The 18941-nt window shown below is 43.1% G+C and overlaps 1 protein-coding gene across 1 annotated transcript; it reads left to right on the top strand.

Moving 5' to 3' along the window:
• The first annotated feature begins 3184 nt into the window (after window positions 1–3184).
• On the top strand, window positions 3185–18778 carry LOC128758542 (transient receptor potential cation channel subfamily M member 4-like). The gene is made up of 28 exons (XM_053864582.1): window positions 3185–3411; window positions 4475–4536; window positions 4612–4789; window positions 5163–5343; window positions 6021–6190; window positions 6425–6602; window positions 7213–7277; window positions 7365–7589; window positions 8550–8652; window positions 8735–8856; window positions 8935–9231; window positions 10815–10916; window positions 10982–11110; window positions 11171–11300; window positions 11664–11809; window positions 12737–12849; window positions 14068–14184; window positions 14256–14305; window positions 14366–14604; window positions 14669–14784; window positions 14957–15089; window positions 15578–15752; window positions 16012–16177; window positions 16255–16436; window positions 16550–16682; window positions 16757–16829; window positions 17433–17526; window positions 18358–18778. Exons 1-28 carry the CDS (start codon window positions 3349–3351, stop codon window positions 18384–18386), a joined length of 3771 nt encoding a protein of 1256 aa, XP_053720557.1. The 5' UTR covers window positions 3185–3348; the 3' UTR covers window positions 18387–18778.
• The last annotated feature ends 163 nt before the right edge of the window (window positions 18779–18941 follow it).

Raw genomic sequence — 18941 nt, 5'->3', positions numbered from 1 at the left:
GAAAACAGCACAGGAAAAATGGTGCGATAAAGAAAAGCCTGGAGGAGAATTGACGTTATTTTTGGCCCGGCGAGCTTCCTGCAGGTGATGGAAATGAAAGAATGATTTCTAGAACAATTGCTCAGCAGCCAGTGGACTGAGAGCAGAGGGATGGAGGCGGATATGGACGGGTGAGGGGGGCCGGGGAACATAAGGTTCAATGGAAACATCACGCAAAGTACGCAGGCACTTTAGGTTTGTTGTGTTAAGAAGGACGTGTTTACATTTGTGTGCCAGTCGTTGTTAAAACCCCCTTTAAAACCGACGATGTTGCTGACTAATTATCTGTCGGGAGTTGGTGTGAGAAAGGGCTGACTAACTCACTGACACGCCCCTACGCCTGGCCAGCATCCTATAAAGGACCACGAGTAAATGGGGATGACAGAATGAACATCGGCACATCGCCTGCACTCCACTGAAACAAGGTCCAACTCGGAATTGATGGTTCACTTGAAAACTCGGAGCAGATTTTCTCATTTTGACATTGGTGAGTTACATCAAATTTGATCTATGTTTTCAAGCATAGTCAGTAATTTGAGGTTTTGTAATATTTTATTGGACTAATGCCATCATTTCATTTTGTCACAGGTATGGAGATAGCTGTTTTGCTGCTGCTGACTGTGTCTTTGACTGCTGCCTTGCCACTGAAACCCATTCTCAGGTCATTGAGACAACTTTTTTATCCAGTTAATTATCATGTTCAATAGGTTATGGTTTTAGATGTAACACTACAAAGGTAAAAATATTGTTTGTCAGTAATGATGATGTCATACAAACAGATTTGTTTCTAAATACCTTTCCTTTGCCCCAGCAGGTCTGACACTGTCCTCCAAGGGGACACCGTCCAGTCATTAGAGGTGAAAAGGTCAGCTGACACTCAGGAGCAGCACGCTCCATCACTGAAGATCATCCCTTTCAATTCTGAAGTCCAACGTCTCGACTGGGACTCTGTCAAGCAAAGGTAACAGAATGAAAGAGCATGTCTTTAATGTACCCGGAGAGACAGATATTGTCGGAATCCTGAGCTGCAGACAAGAATGTACAAGCTGAGACTTGCTATCCTGTCATTGAAGGCCACTCATTTATCAGCAGGCTCAGCATAAACTCCGCGGTTCAACTTTATTTGGAACTCGTGGCATTAATGCCAGGATGCTTAGAAAGAAATTACCAAGTCAAACACAAATGACTGAGTTTGGATTTGTCTTCTCTCTCTCTCACAGACTTGCAGTAATGTCACGGTCACGGCGCGCAACAAAACGTGCCTGTAAGCTCGGGACCTGCCAGCTCCACATCCTGGCAAACACCTTATACCAGATCAGCAAAACAAATGGAAAGGACGAGTCTGAAAAGGCTAATGACCCACAGGGATACGGCAGATAGCCCTCAATTTTAACTATACGGACTGATAATGAACTATTTAAAAGGAATATATGTGTTTGACTGACTGGTACTCCTCTGTGACTTATAATGTATGATGTATGAGCTATCAGACCATGTGTTTATTATCAAATATTTATATGTATTACACAGTAATATATTTAATATCTAATAAACTGTTTTTATTGTTCACTGATGATTGAGCTACATGATGAAGTAAATTTCATTTAAAACCAATTTAGTATTCCCATTGCAACCAATACTGACCACAACTTCCCACATTTGTGCAGCATTGATTCATATGTTTTCACTATGAAAGCAAAAATCAATGCCCGAAACAAGTGGAGAAACAATCTTGCTCACAAACTCCGGGTCTAATCCAGGACACGCTACTCTGTTGTATTTTTAGGCTGGTGTGACAGCAGCACATTTCTCACCACTCAAGCTTGTCAAAACACACACTCACGTGTCGGTGTGCGTGGTAAAAGCAGTAATGAGAATTTACTGTATCTATCAATAAGTGGCGTCCATTGGTGTTCTTGCACTACATTCAGTCCTTAATGAACGAGGCAAACTCACTTCTTCTTCTAGAGCAAAACTAATTTATTGTACACAAAATAAGACCAACTTCACTCCAAAAACGATTTCCAATGGCACAAAAAAGGAAGGGAACCTTTTAGATGCCACAGAAACACCTGAACCTGAACGACCCACATCTGGCGCTCATCCCCTTCCGAAATAGCCCAGCTGCTAAGAGCGCCACCCTGGGAAAACCAAGAAACTACACTTAAAACAATAAAAGATGCTGTTACAACAAAATTATTATTGTGGCTCCAACACAATATATGAACACAACTGCGATACTTCATACATAGGACATTGTGACTAGATGAACCCCAGATCAAATTTTAAATTGTAACTACTATTTTCCTGATAAAAAGCATTTGTGACTCCAAGAAAAGTGAAGAAAATTGTGAGTGGACACTTCAAAACGCACCTGAACGCACCTGGAATCCTCTCTGTGACCATGAAGCTGGCTACAGAAGGCAGGGGATCTATTCAGAATAAACTATGTAAGAGACAAATAACTATTAATGGCAGTACTTCACATACTTTAAAAAATAATAATAAAAACATGATTGCCAAAGAATATATTGTGCTAGTGCTCACTAGATTGATAAATCAGACAAAGTGAATATTTTGGTGATGTTGAGTTCAGTGCTGTATGAGAAACAAGAGAGCTCTTTAGTAATTGTATATCAGTGGAGACAGTTTCCTGATCCACGTATACCTCGGCCTCATCATTATGATTGCCAGCCAAATATAGATGGTGAATCTTTGTCTGCCCTTGAACAGGTTAGCTGTCATCTGTTTCCACATATAACCCACAGGTTGTTTTCTATTTTCACGTGTAGAGCAGGATCCCAGTTGGTAAATATGTGATCTCCGAAAAACATCAATCCCACTCCTGACAAGCCAAACAACTGTCTTGTGCTTATGAAGATAAGTAAGTGCATACAACTAAATGGTGGACCAGAGTACCTTTAAATGTCACTACAGAATAATTTGGATTACTCTGGACATCTGCACATACAGTATATTCAAGACATGACCCCACATTTGACTGTTTGTTTAGAAGGGCTGTGAGAGAAGATATCAGACTGCTGATCAAAGCCCTGGAGATAACGCCTTCTTTTTGTTTTTTTTAATGTGTGTGATTGAAGACCCCTCCTTATGACAGACCGGAGAAAGAATTCACAGCTCGAGAGACCACACCCTCACCTGTGTGGCGAGTCGGCTCCTCACCCTGCTCCGCCGCGGTCGAACTCGTGAAACTTCTGCAAATTCAGGAACCACGAGATCAGCCCTGTTCTGATAAACACTAGACGAAAGAGAGCGTTGTCTCGCTCCGCGTTGCACCGAGGAGCAAACATGAGGGACACGGGAGAAGCAGGCGGTGGAGGAGACAAAAGCAGCAAATCTGAGAAGGACCAGGTGGGTCGACTTCACTCTTCTGCTTCGAGTTATCAGGGAGCCGCAGCGGAACGTCACGTCAATGGGACTCTTCCTCGTTATAAAGCCAGACTCATTGACGTGGTCAAAAGTCTGGTTTGAAGTCGACTGAAGTCTGTGTTAGCTTGAGTCAACAGTTCTGTTGACATCCCGAGCTGCTCACCACAGGAAGTTAGCTTTGTTGTGCTTAAGTCACGCAGTAACAGCGAGCACACCGTCACGACCCCTTCCATTTAGCTAGTCCGTCGTTATTATTCCGCTGGGAGACCAAGTAAAGCCGCACACGATCGATATAATAGTAAATATTGTTGAAACCCAGGACGATGAAACCGCATTCCGTTTACGTCAGCCAGCGGTCAGTCAACTTGTGCAAAGCTGGCAAATGATCTTAGGGGAACACGGCCCATATTATTCCAAGTTCCTGCTTATTTTGGCTGCGCAGTCCAGTCGGAATGTCACTTCTGCAGCTGGTGATAAGGGGAAAATGTGTTTTATATGATGTCATCCAAACGTTTTTAATTCTTAAATGTTGGTCATTACCTCATAGCTCCTCCCTCTGTACTGACGAATGGTAACAATCGTTACTATGATTTATGCTTATGTGTCTTATTTGTTTTTTGTCATATTAATAATAATAATTCATGAACCTATACTACTAATTATTCATGGACCTATACTATAAAAATCATGTTAAAATTATGAAATTCCTGACGATGACCTTTTTCTGACAGATACTACAGCTGTTTTGACTGAAGCTCAGGTTAATATTGCCAACCTGTTCAGCTTCAACCTCACATGAAGGCACCCGTTTCATCCACAGTTGCCTCCTACACACATCTACACAGTGCCAAAGTGAATCTACGGCAGCATGTTAGAAGTCACAGTCAAGTGTGTGAACCCTGAATGCCTCACCAGAGGGCCACTGGCCTGTTTTTCTGTGCTGTTTGCGATGCACTTTAGCAGAGTCATTCACAACCCCTTTTGTCACGAGTGCCCAAGGTTATCCTCACTTGTATGTGAAATAATCTTGTGGTGTCCTTTCTAGAGTTGGATCCCCAAAATCTTCAAGAAGCGAATCTGCACCACCTTTGTGGAAGATTCTTCCAGGTGCTGTGAATTCAAAAGTGCACTTGTTACAAATGGATGATTCAATGATGATGATCATTTCTGTGCTTCTCAAAGCAATGGGGCCCTTTGCCAGTGTGGAGGCACGCGAGATACCCATGCATCCGTGGCCCTGGGTGACTACTTCAGCACCGCCATGGTCAACCATTGGGACAGTGCCCAGCACTCCTCAGAATACCCAACTGATGCCTTCGGAGAGCTGCAGTTCGCAGGAGCCAGCAAGCGGCATAGTTATGTGAGTATCTTTTAACAGTACATCCAGTCTTTAAAGCTTCACATGTGGATGCTTCCGCTAATTGGACTAACTTTTTCCATTTTTGGGTTCCACTGATCACTGAGATAAATCCAGATTGAAATAAATGGAACTTTCCCCTTCATTCTACCCTTGCTTTGATGGTTGTGTGATACCATAGTGCTTCTTTCGTTTGGTGCGTTTGTTTTCCTGAATCAAACAGGAAGCCTGTGGGCCACACCTGACCATTGTCATGAACAGATATGACCTGCAATGTGATCTCACCACATGAAGTTCAGTATATGTTAATGCCATGTTAGATGAATTGGCATTTTTCCGTTTTTTTTTTTTTTTTTTAATCTCACCTTGATCTCAGTTCCTGCGGATGTCATGGGACACTCCTCCGTCAATGGTCTACACCCTCATGACGACACACTGGGGACTCCCCTCCCCGAACCTTGTGGTTTCTGTAGTGGGAGGAGAAGGCTGTGCAAAAGTGAAGACCTGGGTCAGAGAAGTCCTCAGACAGGGATTGGTGAAAGCCTCCCAAAGCACAGGTGAGCACCTGGCCCGACCAAGTATCTTCTGCTGCACTTGCTAACAAAATGTTTGCTTGTGCTGCATGGTCTTCTAAAGTCAGTGTTTTCCTATAGCGTGTTCTGTTTGTTAGTTAAGCTGAAACCTTCCATGGTTTCCAGGGAATTGCTGCATAATGTGAAACAATGGTTAAGTAATGATCATGCCCACTAATGGCTCCACAGGGATGAAGAAAAGTGAGTTAACAATGGTCTATTTCTGAAGGTTTCCCAAAGTGCCGGTGGTGTGCTTGATGGAAGCAGAGCAGAGGGTTGATTCCATGTTGTTTCGGAACAACTCATGAATAGGTTTCATGAATATTCCCAGAAAAGTTGTCAGTGATTAAATGTGTTTTTCTGTATTTCTATCTGAAGACAGTCACTCTAGGTGGTGGGCTTTCTTCTTTGCACCTACTGAGGGTCAAGCATCAAATATTTCCAGCATTATTACTAGACATTTATGAGCCAGTTCTCCTCAGCAGATGGAAACCAATGTGACAATAATGACTATAACTCTTGCTAGGTCTTACTCACTGTTAGTTTCCTCAACTTTGGCTGAATTTGGATATGCCATTCTGTATTGCCGTTGATCATAGAAAGAACAAATCTGACCTGGTCTGTGTATTCTCCAGCCAATCCTCATGCTCTGCCACACACAGGTGCCTGGATCCTGACTGCAGGCCTGCGTGAAGGAGTCGGGAGGTGTGTCGGTGAAGCAGTGAGGGATCACGCCACTGCCGCTTCATCACTCTCCCTCAACAAAGTCGTGGCTGTTGGGGTTGCTCCCTGGGGTGTCGTCCAAAACAGAGAGCACTTGGTCAACCCACAGGTTGGAGCATATCTCCTAATTCAATTGTGCCTCATGCCGATTTCATTGTGACATACTTCTATACTGTGTTTGTGTGTGTGATACCGCTGCAAATCGGGAGACTGTAGAGATCATCTCTGTGCCAGTGTAACTGATTTTTTACCTCAAACAGTTGGAGTCTGTTCAAAAGCTTAGTTGTTTGTGTCAGTGCTTCAACATCCCCAGCTCATAAAGGTTCATTTCATCATGCTGCAGGGTAGTTTTCCTGCCAAGTATTATGCCCAGAATACAACCCGTGATTCTAGCTGCCTGGACAACAACTACCAGGCTTTCCTGCTGGTGGATGATGGCAGTGTGGGGTGCAGAGGAGGGGAGACCTCTTTCAGGGCCAAACTGGAGGACTACATTTCCCACCAGCGCACTGGCATTTGGGGTGAGAAGTGGAAACATTTTATTTACAGTCTCCTATGGAACATCTGTGCCTTTAATCACCATAGCTGAAATCAGATTAACAACAAAAATAAATACTCATCGTTGATTACAAACTTACAAAAGAATTGGCTTTGTTCTGTAAATTCGTTGCTTGTTTTATAGTGCAGTGAAACCCAAAATGACTGCCTCATTTAGAAGCACGGATGAATATAAAACCACAATGACTAGACTTGTTCTGTATTTCTTGAAAAATGCCTGAAGGACATCTGTGGTGTTGTCAGCACCACTACTGGACGAGTCTTTTATATGCTTTTTTTCTCCATTTTTTAAAAAGTAATTCCTTCACAAATGCCATTTACAAGCATTTGATTTGCCACCTTTTTCATAAACTCCATGCTATTTCTACCCACTTTTATTACAGCTATTATCGTCACTAACTCCATATGTTATGTAAACATCTCTTAACAAGTGTGAGGAGTAGAGGATTGCATGCCCTTGCAAGTATCAGGAACGCATCTTCAACATGTATTATCAAGCAAACTGTGGAAAAATCCTTACAAATACTAACTTGTTCCCTTTACAATGGAAATAACAAATGTTTGCATTTGCAGCGAGCGGCAGCATTGACATCCCTGTGCTGTGTATGCTTGTGTCTGGAGAAGCCAGCCTCATGGAGGTAAACCTTTGTTTTTACTACAAGAGACCGCTGAGATACATGTTTTGTCTCAGATACGTATCACTTGTTGTCCTCCTCCCCCTTCAGAGAGTCGATCTCTCCCTGAAAAGCCTGATGCCATGGCTGGTGTTGGCGGGCTCAGGAGGCTTGGCTGACTTCATCACTGATGTCCTGGAGAAGTTGTCATCCGTCCAGTCCTCTGGGGAGGGAGACCCGGAGGCGGGCCCAAGTGTCGACCTGAGAGAGAAACTGGTTGAACGAGTCAGGAAGTTTTTCCCCTCTGAAGTCGAGACAGACAAGCTTGTCGAGCACGTGAGTGCCGTAGTAAACGTGCAAAACTTGAGGTGCAACTATTCAGTGGGCATTTTTTTTGTGATAAAAAAAAATGTAGAAAAAATAGGACATTTTGTAAGTGTTACAGTCAACTGTAATTGTGAATTTAGGAGTGTATTTATTCTTTAATGTGCAGTGGTTGACCGATGACCCCAAGTTGTGCCTAGGTGAGTGTGTGTAGGTTTGAGTGGCCCAGCGTTCATGATAACGTTAGGATGAATTTCGACGTTCTCTTGGTACCGCACGTCAATACTTCTGTGAATACTAAACTTTACCGGATAAACACAATACAATTTCTTTTGTTTTGTAATTTTTGGTTCTATATGAATCCGCCATTTATACATTTATATGCAGAGTTTACCTCCTGGCAAAACTGTTTCCTTGATTTTTATTTGTATTTTTACAAAAATAGTCAGTATATAATGGTCAATTGTCTTTATCCCATAATAAATTGTAGTGTGTAACTGGTCAGAAGACAATGTCGACATAACACAGATGCTAGAGGTTGACTATTGAGGTCCATTTCTGACACAAGTCACTCTGGATCGTGTCTCCAGTCAGTCTTAGACTAACCTTCTGTCCAAGTCTGTGTGTGTGTATGCATGCAGTTCATTTCTGAACTCCCGTTGTAGCTTATGTGTCTACTGTTTTGGCTAGCTCGTCCACTTTATGGCTCAAAAGTAACAAATGAGTCACACCAAAAAAGCTTCTTAATTTAAGGGGTCAACTGTGACCTTTAATCACTGCGTACATATCAGTGAGCTGCCTCAATTGCATGGTATGTATTCATCATTTCACATTGTACATGGTTGGTGTCACATGTTTCCAGTTTGTTTTTTATTACTCTTTTCAATACTTAAGGCTTTGTCATGGTCTCACTCTGCACATCTGCTGAGCGTCCTTGTCATGATCGCTGTCGTCTCCTGTGTCTTCATAAAGGCTTTGAGCATCTACCAGAACAAAGACCTGATCACAGTCTACCACGGAGAGCAGGATGGCCCCAATGACTTTGATACAGTGTTGCTAAAAACTCTAGTGGGAGGTACGTATCGCGAAGCCCTGTGATTGAAACCTCCTGAGATGCAGCCTGCGGGGTCATAACTCTTCAGTAACCATGTTTGCAGCCAGCAAGCAGCGAGCATCTGTGGACGCCAGCCCGTACAACGAGGAGCTGAAGCTGGCTGTCACCTGGAACAGGGTTGACATTGCCAAGAGCGAACTGTTCAATGGCGACATCCAGTGGAGGGTAAGCGGATGTGTCTTCTGCGTACACTTCTTACTCCATCCATAACTGCCCTGCTGTCGTTCTGATCCTTCTGGCCAGTACGATGACCTGGAAGACTCGATGACCGACGCCCTGATCAACGACAAGCCGCAGTTTGTTCGCCTCTTCACGGAGAACGGCCTGAACATCATCGACTACCTCACCTACGGCAGGCTGGAGAGCCTCTACCGCTCAGTTGCGGACACCACTCTGCTGTACCAGCTTCTCCAGCGCTGCCTGGTGGAGAGACTTGGCACTGCGTCCTCGGGGCACTCGCCTCAAAATCAGCAAAGCTCTCCCCACAAAGTCACGGAGAAAATCCACAGTGGACCGGTGACGGAGATCACTCTGTTTGAGGTATGTTGTTTTGATGGACTTCCGAATTTAAAACAGTCGATTTGACCTTCTGCCCACATCATAAACATTTAGTTCTTCCTGTTTTTTCATCATCATTGTGGTATTAGACTACAGCACTGTCAAACCGTCTAATAGTTGATTTCTTACTGTTATTTTGCTACTATAGAAATTAAATAATTGCCCTTTTTATCCTTTTGTACTGTTATGTTCAATAGCAGTACCTCAACAGCAGCGTGATAAATCAACCTCTTCACCCCACTGGATGGTATAATAAAGGTATAGAACAGACCCAACAGGCCTGCTGCAGATTCTGTGAAACTGAATGATTTACTGAAAGGGATGTGTTAAAAAAATAGCAGGGGTGAGTTCAGTTTCGGCGGGCGTTGATTCTGTGAGGTAAAAAAAAAGGTGTTGACAGGTGGTCCCTATTTAAGGATCAAGGCAACTGACATTGCATATGCTGACTGTGCGTTTGTCCTGAAAAACAGAGTAAAATGGGTCATTGAAGACACTGTTAATATGAAGAGCTTTTTTTTTGGAAGTGGAAAAGGGGGGGAGAGTCTACAGAGAAGTTAAAGTCAAAAGTTAAAATCATATCAAACGCGTTAAAATGGGGCCAGAACCAGAAAGATGAGGAAGAAAAGGAAAAACATCTTGAATGGAACGGAGAATAACCAAAACTGGCTAAGGCTCAGCCAATGATCAGCTCAAGGAGGATTAAAGAAGATCTAAACTGGCCTGTGAGTACTGTTACAATCACAATGTCAATGTGAATCCAATCTACCAGCAAGAAGCCCTCGCAAAGTCCCATTGTTGAAGAAAAGACGTGCTGAAGTGGTTACAATTTGCCATACAACACATTGATTGTCCTGAAAAGGGTCATATTTTGTGGACAGATGAAAGTAAAATTGTTCTTTTTAGTTCTAAGGTCAGACGTCTTGCAGACACAGAATTCAAGGCACAGTACACAGTGAAGAAGGTTAAGCATGGTGGTGCACGCATCATGATATGGGGATGTTTCTCATACTACGGTGTTGGTCCTGTTTACTGCATACCAGGGATCATGGATCAGTTCGAGTACATCGGGATACTGGAAGAAGTCATGTTGCCATAAGCTGTAGAGAAAATGCCTCTGAAGTGGATGTTTCAACAAGTCAATGACTCCAAACACACCAGCAAGCGAGCAAAATCATGATTCCAGACAAACAGCATCCAACTAATGGAGTGGCCAGAACAATCCCGGACCGTAATCCCACAGAAAACCTGTAGGCCGACGTAAAAAATGCTGAAAACCAAGAAATGCAGAGGAATTGTGGAACGTAGTACAATTGAACGTAGTACAATCCCCAATGCATTTGTGTTCATTTAAGCACAATTTAGTTCAATAATTTTGACATTTACCCGCATTTCAAAGACACTGCTATTACTTTGAGCACAACTGTACATGATGTCGTGTTATTAAGAACCGCCATCTTAAGCATCTATTTGCATTGCATCTATGAAATTGTTTTAATAGTTCATTTTCTTGTGCAAAGATAAATAGTGAAATGATTTGAAAGAAAACCATACATACTTTCACTCAGGTGTCTGGCGTTCTGGAACTGTTGATGGGAGACGTCTGCCAGCCCTTCTACTTCAAAGCTCTAGGACTCGAACGTATCTTATCCAAAAGAAGAGCCCTCAAGGTATTGTCACTTCTCAAAAGTGTCATGAAAAATGTTGCTCACTTTGATTCCCCCCTTTTAAACAGCGTGCCAGTAAGCTCCTGCGGGGGGAATGTTTGTACAGAGAGAAGCGCTGTCTCTTCCCCTGGGCCTCTCTCTTCATCTGGGCGGTTCTCCAGAATCGCAGTGAGATGGCCAACATCTTTTGGGAGATGGTCAGTGCAGATTCAAATGGGATTCAGTACTTTGCCTGTGTTTTATTTTACTCTCCTCAGGCAGGTGAATCTGTGCTGAGTGCACTCAGTGGGTGCAAGATTCTACGGGAACTGTCTAAACTGGAAGTGGAAACAGAAACTAAACTCTCAATGAAGGAGCTGGCCCAGCGCTTTGAAAATCTGGCGCATGGTGAGAAGGCAAAACTAAAAAAAGGTTTTGAAGTGACACCTCAAAATGGTGCAATTTTAATCTTAAAAAATCAAACAAAACTGGTTCAATTGATTGATTTTGAATTCATGAAATTAATATTTTTTCATTCATTAAAACAAACCCATCTGTGATTATATTTATATTATATATTAATATATTAATATTTTTATATGAAAAAAATTATATTTAAAACAGTGCTTTGATTTTTTTTGGGGGGGGGGCGGGTCTGCCTCCTGTATCTTAATCCATACATCACTTATCCTTTTCTTGTCCTCCCCATGGGTGGCCTTTTTTCTTCTCCAGTGACTTTTTTTTCGTAAATTTAATTTTCACCTGTGACAGACATCTTCAGCTCCTGTTACAGGAGCAATGAAAGTCGCTCCTTCACCCTGCTGATCAGGAAATCTCCGGTGTGGGGCGGAACCACCTGCCTTCAGATGGGAATGGGAGCCGACGCCCGGCTGTTCTTTAGCCACGATGGGGTCCAGGTGGGTCCAGAACACTGTTGCTGATATGAGAAAGCTTTGACATGAAGCAAAATAACTGAGGTTTTTTCCACTTAAGCCAAAGCTGTTCATCCTGGCAACCACAAAACACAATGCTTTAATATCTGAATATGTGTGTTTTTACCCTTGGTTGGTTTTCTTTTTAATGAAAGACAATTCAGGTCAAATTATTTACTATGGCAAAATGATGCAATGTAATGATGTTAACAGGCTGTTGCAAGTGTCTGGACTCAGTTATTGTTGTTAATCTTAAAAGTATCACACCATCAGACCTGTGGTGGCTGCCCAAAGTGTGGGCAGCCACCACAGGTTAGCATTCTTACCGGAGTCACATGACACACCGTAGGTAGACTTATTCATATTGGACGTTCATTTTCCAAATCACCCCCCTTCAAAGTGGTGCTGATGCTTCCTGGGTCGTCCTGTGGGGAATGGTCACACTATAAAACATGTTCGAGCCATTGCAGGGTTTGCGCCACATATAAACTATTTTGGCGCAGTGCCATTCCTTAAGTGAGATGGCATCTGAGAGGCATCAGAAAAATTATCTCTTTTTACCATAAAACACATCACGGAGGTGGTCTTGGTCACATGACGTGTTGTTCGTGGAAAAATTCCGAAAGAAACAATGACTGAAGTCTGTTGCACGCGGAAGTCAAGTCACACATTCCGGCCGTACATACGAAGAGACGGACCGTGTGAGGACCTCTTGGATTGAAGGCAGATTTACTTCTCATGATAAAAAACACATTTTTACTGTCACCAATTCAGTAAATGTTCCTCGGGCAGAAACCCTGCATTGGTGTTAATTGTTTCACAAAGACACCCTGGTGTATTAGCAGAGAGTCGTTCATTCATGAGCTGTCACGTGTCAGATGGAAGTATTCACCAGTCATTTTGTCGTTTCAGTCGCTTTTGTCACAGATTTGGTGGGGCGACATGAAGAGGAACACAGAAGTGTGGAAACTGTTGCTCACTTTCTTCTGCCCGATTCTCTGCTACACCAACTTGATATCCTACAGGTGAGTTTTCTCTCCATTAAAACGTAAATGTACAGTGCCTATCATAAGTATTCACCCCCTTGGATGTTTTACCCTTTTAGTGCTTGCATAAATCAATCATGGTCAATAAAATTTGGCTGTTTTAACACAAAAATTTATTGGAAAAAACTCTTTAATGTCAAAGTGAAAACAGATTTCTACATAGTAAGGTCATTGAAGTAAAAATATATAAAGAAATATAACTGTTTGCAAAATAAATCACCCCCTTCCAGTCAGTATTTTGTAGATGCACCTTTGGATGCAATCACAGCAGTGAGTCTGTGTGGATAAGTCTCGTAAAGTCTTGTACAGCTTGCTCCATTCTTCCTTGCAAAACCGCTCAAGCTCTGTCAGGTTGCGTGGGTATCGGGCGTGATCAGCCCTCTTTGAGTCCAGCCACAAATTCTCTGTAGGATTGAGGTCTGGGCTTTGACTCGGCCACTCCAGAACATTTACCTGGTTCTTTTTTAACCATTCCTGTGTAGCTTTTGCAGTATGCTTCGGATCATTGTCTTGCTGGAAAAGAAATCTTCTCCCAACCGTAGTTCTCTTGCAGACTGAATAAGATTGTCCACCAGGATTTCAGTGTATTTTGCAGCATTCATTCTGAGTGGCTTTCTCATTGCCACTCTCCCATAAAGCTTTGACCGGTGAAGAACCCGAGCAGCAGTTGCTATATCTCCCATCTCAGCAGCTGAAGCTTGCTGACATAGTTAAGGAGGCGAGTCTCACTTTCACTAAGAAATACTGGGATGGAGTTCTCAGACGAAAAGGGTAAGGAAGACGACCAGTAAGGTTCATGGATGTGATACATGAGGATAGGCGTGAAGAGAGAGTCATGCTCAGGATTGGCTAAGTTGGGGAGGCTGACTCGCTTCTGGGGAACTGGCCAAACAAAAAGGAAACCGAAGATGATGGTTGAATTGAATTAGTGTGGTGTGTCAATGACTGAGCCATGAAGTTAATCTCATTCAAAATTGCAAGCCAACTCAAACGTTTCCATCGGATGAAACCTGCCATTTTAACAAGATGTCTCTGTTCAACATTGCAAGGGAGTTACATTTGTACCCTTGCTATTTCCTGCTATTCACCTCATGTGAGAACTGACTCTCCCCAGTCGTTCACTACACATACTTGTGCTCGAGCGTGTTATTTGCCAACTTTGTGTGTGTGATATATTTCGGCCTTGTTAACCAACAGGACTTCAGATGACCAACAACAACAAGAGGAAGGGAAGCCCATTGATGATGGAGTCGGCCGCGACAGCGACAGTCTCTACGGCACAACCATCTTCTCCTTCTCAGACATCAAGCACATGTAACCAAAACAGAACACCTCTTATTGTTTTAGAATCCTGGGCGGTATAATCAGTGAAGTTGTTTCATCAGTGACGCTGACACACAAGGGCACATCTCTCCACGATCCATGGCAGTCCAAGGTCAGTTGCTTCTGTCAGCTGAAGCCGTCTTTGCCGTGCTCATGCCACTTCTTTGTGCAGGCACTCCAAACTCCCCTAGACCACCGAAGCGGCCCTTTATTGTATCAAGATGGCGTCAGTTTTGGTTCGCTCCAGTGACGTCATTTTTCGGCAACGTGTTGATGTACTTCCTCTTCCTCCTGGTCTTTGCGTACGTGCTGCTGGTGGATTTCAAGCGTCCTCCACCTGCTGGCCCGGCGGTCAGCGAATACGTGCTCTACTTCTGGGTGTTTACCATCGTCTGTGAGGAGATCCGGGAGGTGGGGACCACACACTCCTCTTTCAATGTGACTTGTATATTGACGAAGATGTTTCTGTTCATAGACTTTTTTTGTGGGTACGATGACGTTGCGGCAGAGGATCCGAGTTTACATCCAGGACGTGTGGAACAAGTGTGACCTTGCTGCCATCATTCTGTTTATCATCGGACTCATCTGCAGGTATAATCTAGCGTGCATGTGATCAGGGTTCTCCTTCTTCGTGGCTACCACTCTGGAGGCCCTCTCAAGCAGATATTATTTTTCATGGGACATTGCAAAATATAAGCAACAAAAAGCATCCTGACTTGCATTAATAAAACATTAAGGCCCATTTTCTGCTGTCCCCTCCCAGGATGTTTGAATGGTCCTATGAATTTGGTCGAGAGGTTCTGTGCGTGGACTACATGGTCTTCACTCTTCGCCTCATCCACATCTTCGCCATTCACAAGCAGCTGGGACCCAAAATCATCATAGTGGGGAAGATGGTAAGAAAGACGTCTCAACTGAGGCCTGTGTTTCACCTTTCAGTGAAAGTTTCTGCTTTGACTCTGGATATTTAGTTTCCCATCATTTGCCGTGTTATGGGGGCATGCCGTTGCTCCATGTGGTGCCAAACGTAGCCCCCCCCCCCTTTTTGGAACGTTACGTACATGGGGGGGTCAACATTTCACTGCACAGAATGTGTCAACGTTGGGTGCTGAAGTCCACTAGATGATTGTCCATATGGCACACTTTGGAGTGAGAGAACACATTTAGTTAGTGGTTGGAAATGAAGCAGGAAGTTTGTCCAGTTGTCAGTTATTTTATCAAAAACTCCTAAAGATGCTCAGAATTATGTATTAAATATATCCAGAATTTTGTATGAGGTTGTGACGTGTTCAGGCTTTATTATGTCTTATTAGCTGTAGTTTTGTTTTTCTTTTCTTTCCCTCTTGAGGGCACTCTACTGACACTCTTATTTACCTGTGCTTAGATGAAAGACGTCTTCTTCTTCCTCTTCTTCCTGGGGGTGTGGCTGATGGCATACGGTGTAGCCAATCAGGCTCTGCTTTACTCCTACGACCCTCGTCTGGATCGAATTTTCCGCCGGGTTTTCTACCGACCGTACCTCCACATCTTTGGACAGATCCCTGTGGAGGAGATGGATGGTAAATTTATACTGAAATGAGTTTCCCCACTTTTATATTTATTTATGCATGTATTTTTATTTTAATTTCAACTTTGTATTTAGTCCTTGTTTTGATTTTTTCTTCTAGTAAAATATCCCTTATCTCTGACTTTTACAGTATTTGTATATAGGAGTGTTTTTTTTATTTTTTTATTGTTCTTCCACACCTTAAAATGAGAATGAAGTGTACGTGCCAAGCTAAAAAGTGCTTGTGAAAAGCCCTCTCATTTGTCTTGCAGTGGGTAAAGAGTGGGACATGCCCTGCACAAGCAACGTGACTCTGATCCATGAGGGTGCAGAGCCCTGTCGAACCATGGACAGTAACTGGCTGGTTGTGATTCTCCTGGTGGTCTATCTGCTGGTCACCAACATTCTGCTCATCAACCTACTCATCGCAATGTTTAGGTACCATCTCATGATGCACTTGGTGTTAGCGCTGCAGACGGAATCCACCACCGTGATGGAACGGTTTGTCTTTCCAGTTACACCTTCTCAGAAGTGCAGGCCAACAGTGATATCTACTGGAAATTCCAGCGCTACAATCTCATCGTTCAGTACCACTCCCGGCCCTCGCTGGCGCCACCTTTCATCATTCTGTCACACATCAATCTCTTCATCAAACGCGTCATCCGCAAGGTTCCGTCAATCAAGATTCACCACTTTGGTCAGTAAAGAGCTGTATCGCAGTGTTTATGAGGTGTTTTGCCTTTATAAAAAACACGTTTTTAGTTATTGGTTTAACTTTAAATGAAATTTCTTCCTTTTTTCTTGTTCTAGTTTTGCAGTTAAAAGGAAAGGCAGCCAACAGACTGATGACATGGGAAACAATTCAGAAGGAAGATTTCCTCACAGCTCAGAACAAAATCCAAAAAAGCAGTGACTCAGAAAGACTGAAAAGGATGTCTGTCAAGTAGGCACACCGTCTGTACTCTGAAGTCACTGCTCATGTGGGTCTTGGATTGATCTGTCGGTCATTGTTTGCAGGGTTGATGGAGTGGTGAAACAACTGAGCGACACCAGAGATTTGGACCACAGACTCAGGACTTTGGAGAACGAGGTGAAGCTCGTCTTTCATTTGTCCGAAGTAATCTATTGATGTTTACCTGGTTTAGAGTCTCTTTTCAGTGGCAAAGTTTATCTTAAATAAAGAGTAAAATCTGCAGTCGATATTACACACAATTATTGATGATGGAACTGAACTAGATTGATGTGTATCAGCTCTTGTATCACAGCACGTCAGCCGGTGAAAGTACACACTGTTCATTTAATTGCGCTTCCTGACAAGACTTATTTGTACTGCTGTTTACTTTGGCCACCTATCCTGTGACTGCTTTGCTTCTGCTCATAAATCAATACCAGTAGCCAAATGCAGAACACCAGGTTGAACAAAGTGACATGGTGCTGAAGTGGCGCTCCACCTGTTGCATACTATTACTATTTCAAATGTACACAAATGTACTGTGTGTTCCCTTCTATTTAACTTGCTTTCCCGGATAGGCTTGTTTCTGAGTTCAGTTTTCAGACGTTCCAGGCCTATGGACTTCAGAGACGTGTGTGTGTAATAACTTGCTGTTACACAATGGACCTGATGACAATCCAGATAAGGATCTCGGGTTCCACTCTGCTGTCAGTCAGTCATCTCTCTGCTCCTCTTTCGCAGATGGAATATTGCACCAATGCTCTCAGCTGGATTGTTGACACTCTGGCACAAGGAAGCAACTATAAACCCGCACGGCCCCCACCTGCTCTGAGAGGTTTGTTGTTGTTGGCGAACGTCGCCAGTTAGACAGTTGTCTTATCGGTCATTGGTACCAAGTGACACACAACGCTTTTGAGTCCTTTCATGTAAGATGACAACCAGTAATTCAGTAGCCAGTTTCCGTGGCATGCCATGTTTATAGCCACCGTGTGTGTGAGCACATTGATCTTATCTGCCATATTGGTGTGCACTAGCACCTAGTCTGCAGCATGACGGACAATGGGGGTGCTCACTCTTCATTCAATCAAGGCAGTTTTTCAAACTATTGTTTACTTTTTAATCGGTGACAGATTTGCTACTTAAAATCCAAACAAATTAAAGTAGCATTTCAAAGTTGGAGCACAGTGTTTTATAGTTTCAAACAGTAGATAAGGAAGTAAAATGGGGTATATAGAGAAAGATAAGTGCCAGTAGCTTAGAAAACAGAGCATACAGAGTCTATAGTCCGAGTCCACTACCAGCCCAACCTGCTGTGGAAGCTCAACCTCCCAAAAAAATCTCTTGTTGCTCTATATCACTGCTCCCCCCCCCCCCCACACCTCTGCATAACATTGTATCCTTGTTAACATTAAAGAAAAGGAAAGTAATATAGGTCAAGTTTTTGTAACAGAAAAGACTAAGTGCATAAATTTGCCTAAAAAAAAATCACAAGTGGATGTGCAATTACATTTTATTACAGTAGTACGGCAAAAAAGTATGTTCCCTGAGGTCACATGCACACCCTCCCCCAGGGAGCCCCGCCTCAATATTTGAGAGGGACTGCTCTATATGTAGAGCAACAGTTAACTACTACAGAGTAACTGATGTTTCTGTTCCTTCCACTCAGAGTCCTTCCTGTCCTCTAACTCCACCTGAGGAATTCTCAGCGACAGGATCCATCTCCTATGTGAGCTAAAGTGAGGCCCCGCTGCTCGGCCTGTTACAGGCCGTACAAGTTTTCTGTAATGGAGCAGCAAGTCTTCAACCGTTACATCCGTGAACGCACATTTTTAAACCTATATTTAACTTTTTTATTTATATTTTGCATTGTCCTCATCACGACATTCCAGTGCTGGATTGAAACACTGACTGTGGGTTGAATTTTTTTTTTTATATACACTGTTAAGTAAGGAATTATGGTGTTCTGGGTCACAGTTTAATTAGAGTTAATGTTCATACAGGTATAAAGTGCAATTAAACTTAATTGATGTGGATTCTGTGGTGTTGTTGTGAATATGCTTTTTAAAATAAACTATTTTCCTTCCATACATTTATTTACTTCATATTTACTGTCATTGTAACATCATGATAACACAGTGTCTGTTAATGTGTTCATTTTTCCTTACTCTCATGGAGCGTGTCAAGATCCTCAGAGGGCTGGGAGGGAGGGAGGGGTGGGGGGGGGGGGGGGGGGTGCAGGAGGGAGGGAGG

Source organism: Synchiropus splendidus, chromosome 5 (assembly GCF_027744825.2).
Source record: "Synchiropus splendidus isolate RoL2022-P1 chromosome 5, RoL_Sspl_1.0, whole genome shotgun sequence".
Classification (NCBI taxonomy): domain Eukaryota; kingdom Metazoa; phylum Chordata; class Actinopteri; order Syngnathiformes; family Callionymidae; genus Synchiropus; species Synchiropus splendidus.
The sequence above is the reverse complement of the archived record's forward strand: the minus strand, read 5'-3'. Positions and strand labels throughout refer to the sequence as shown.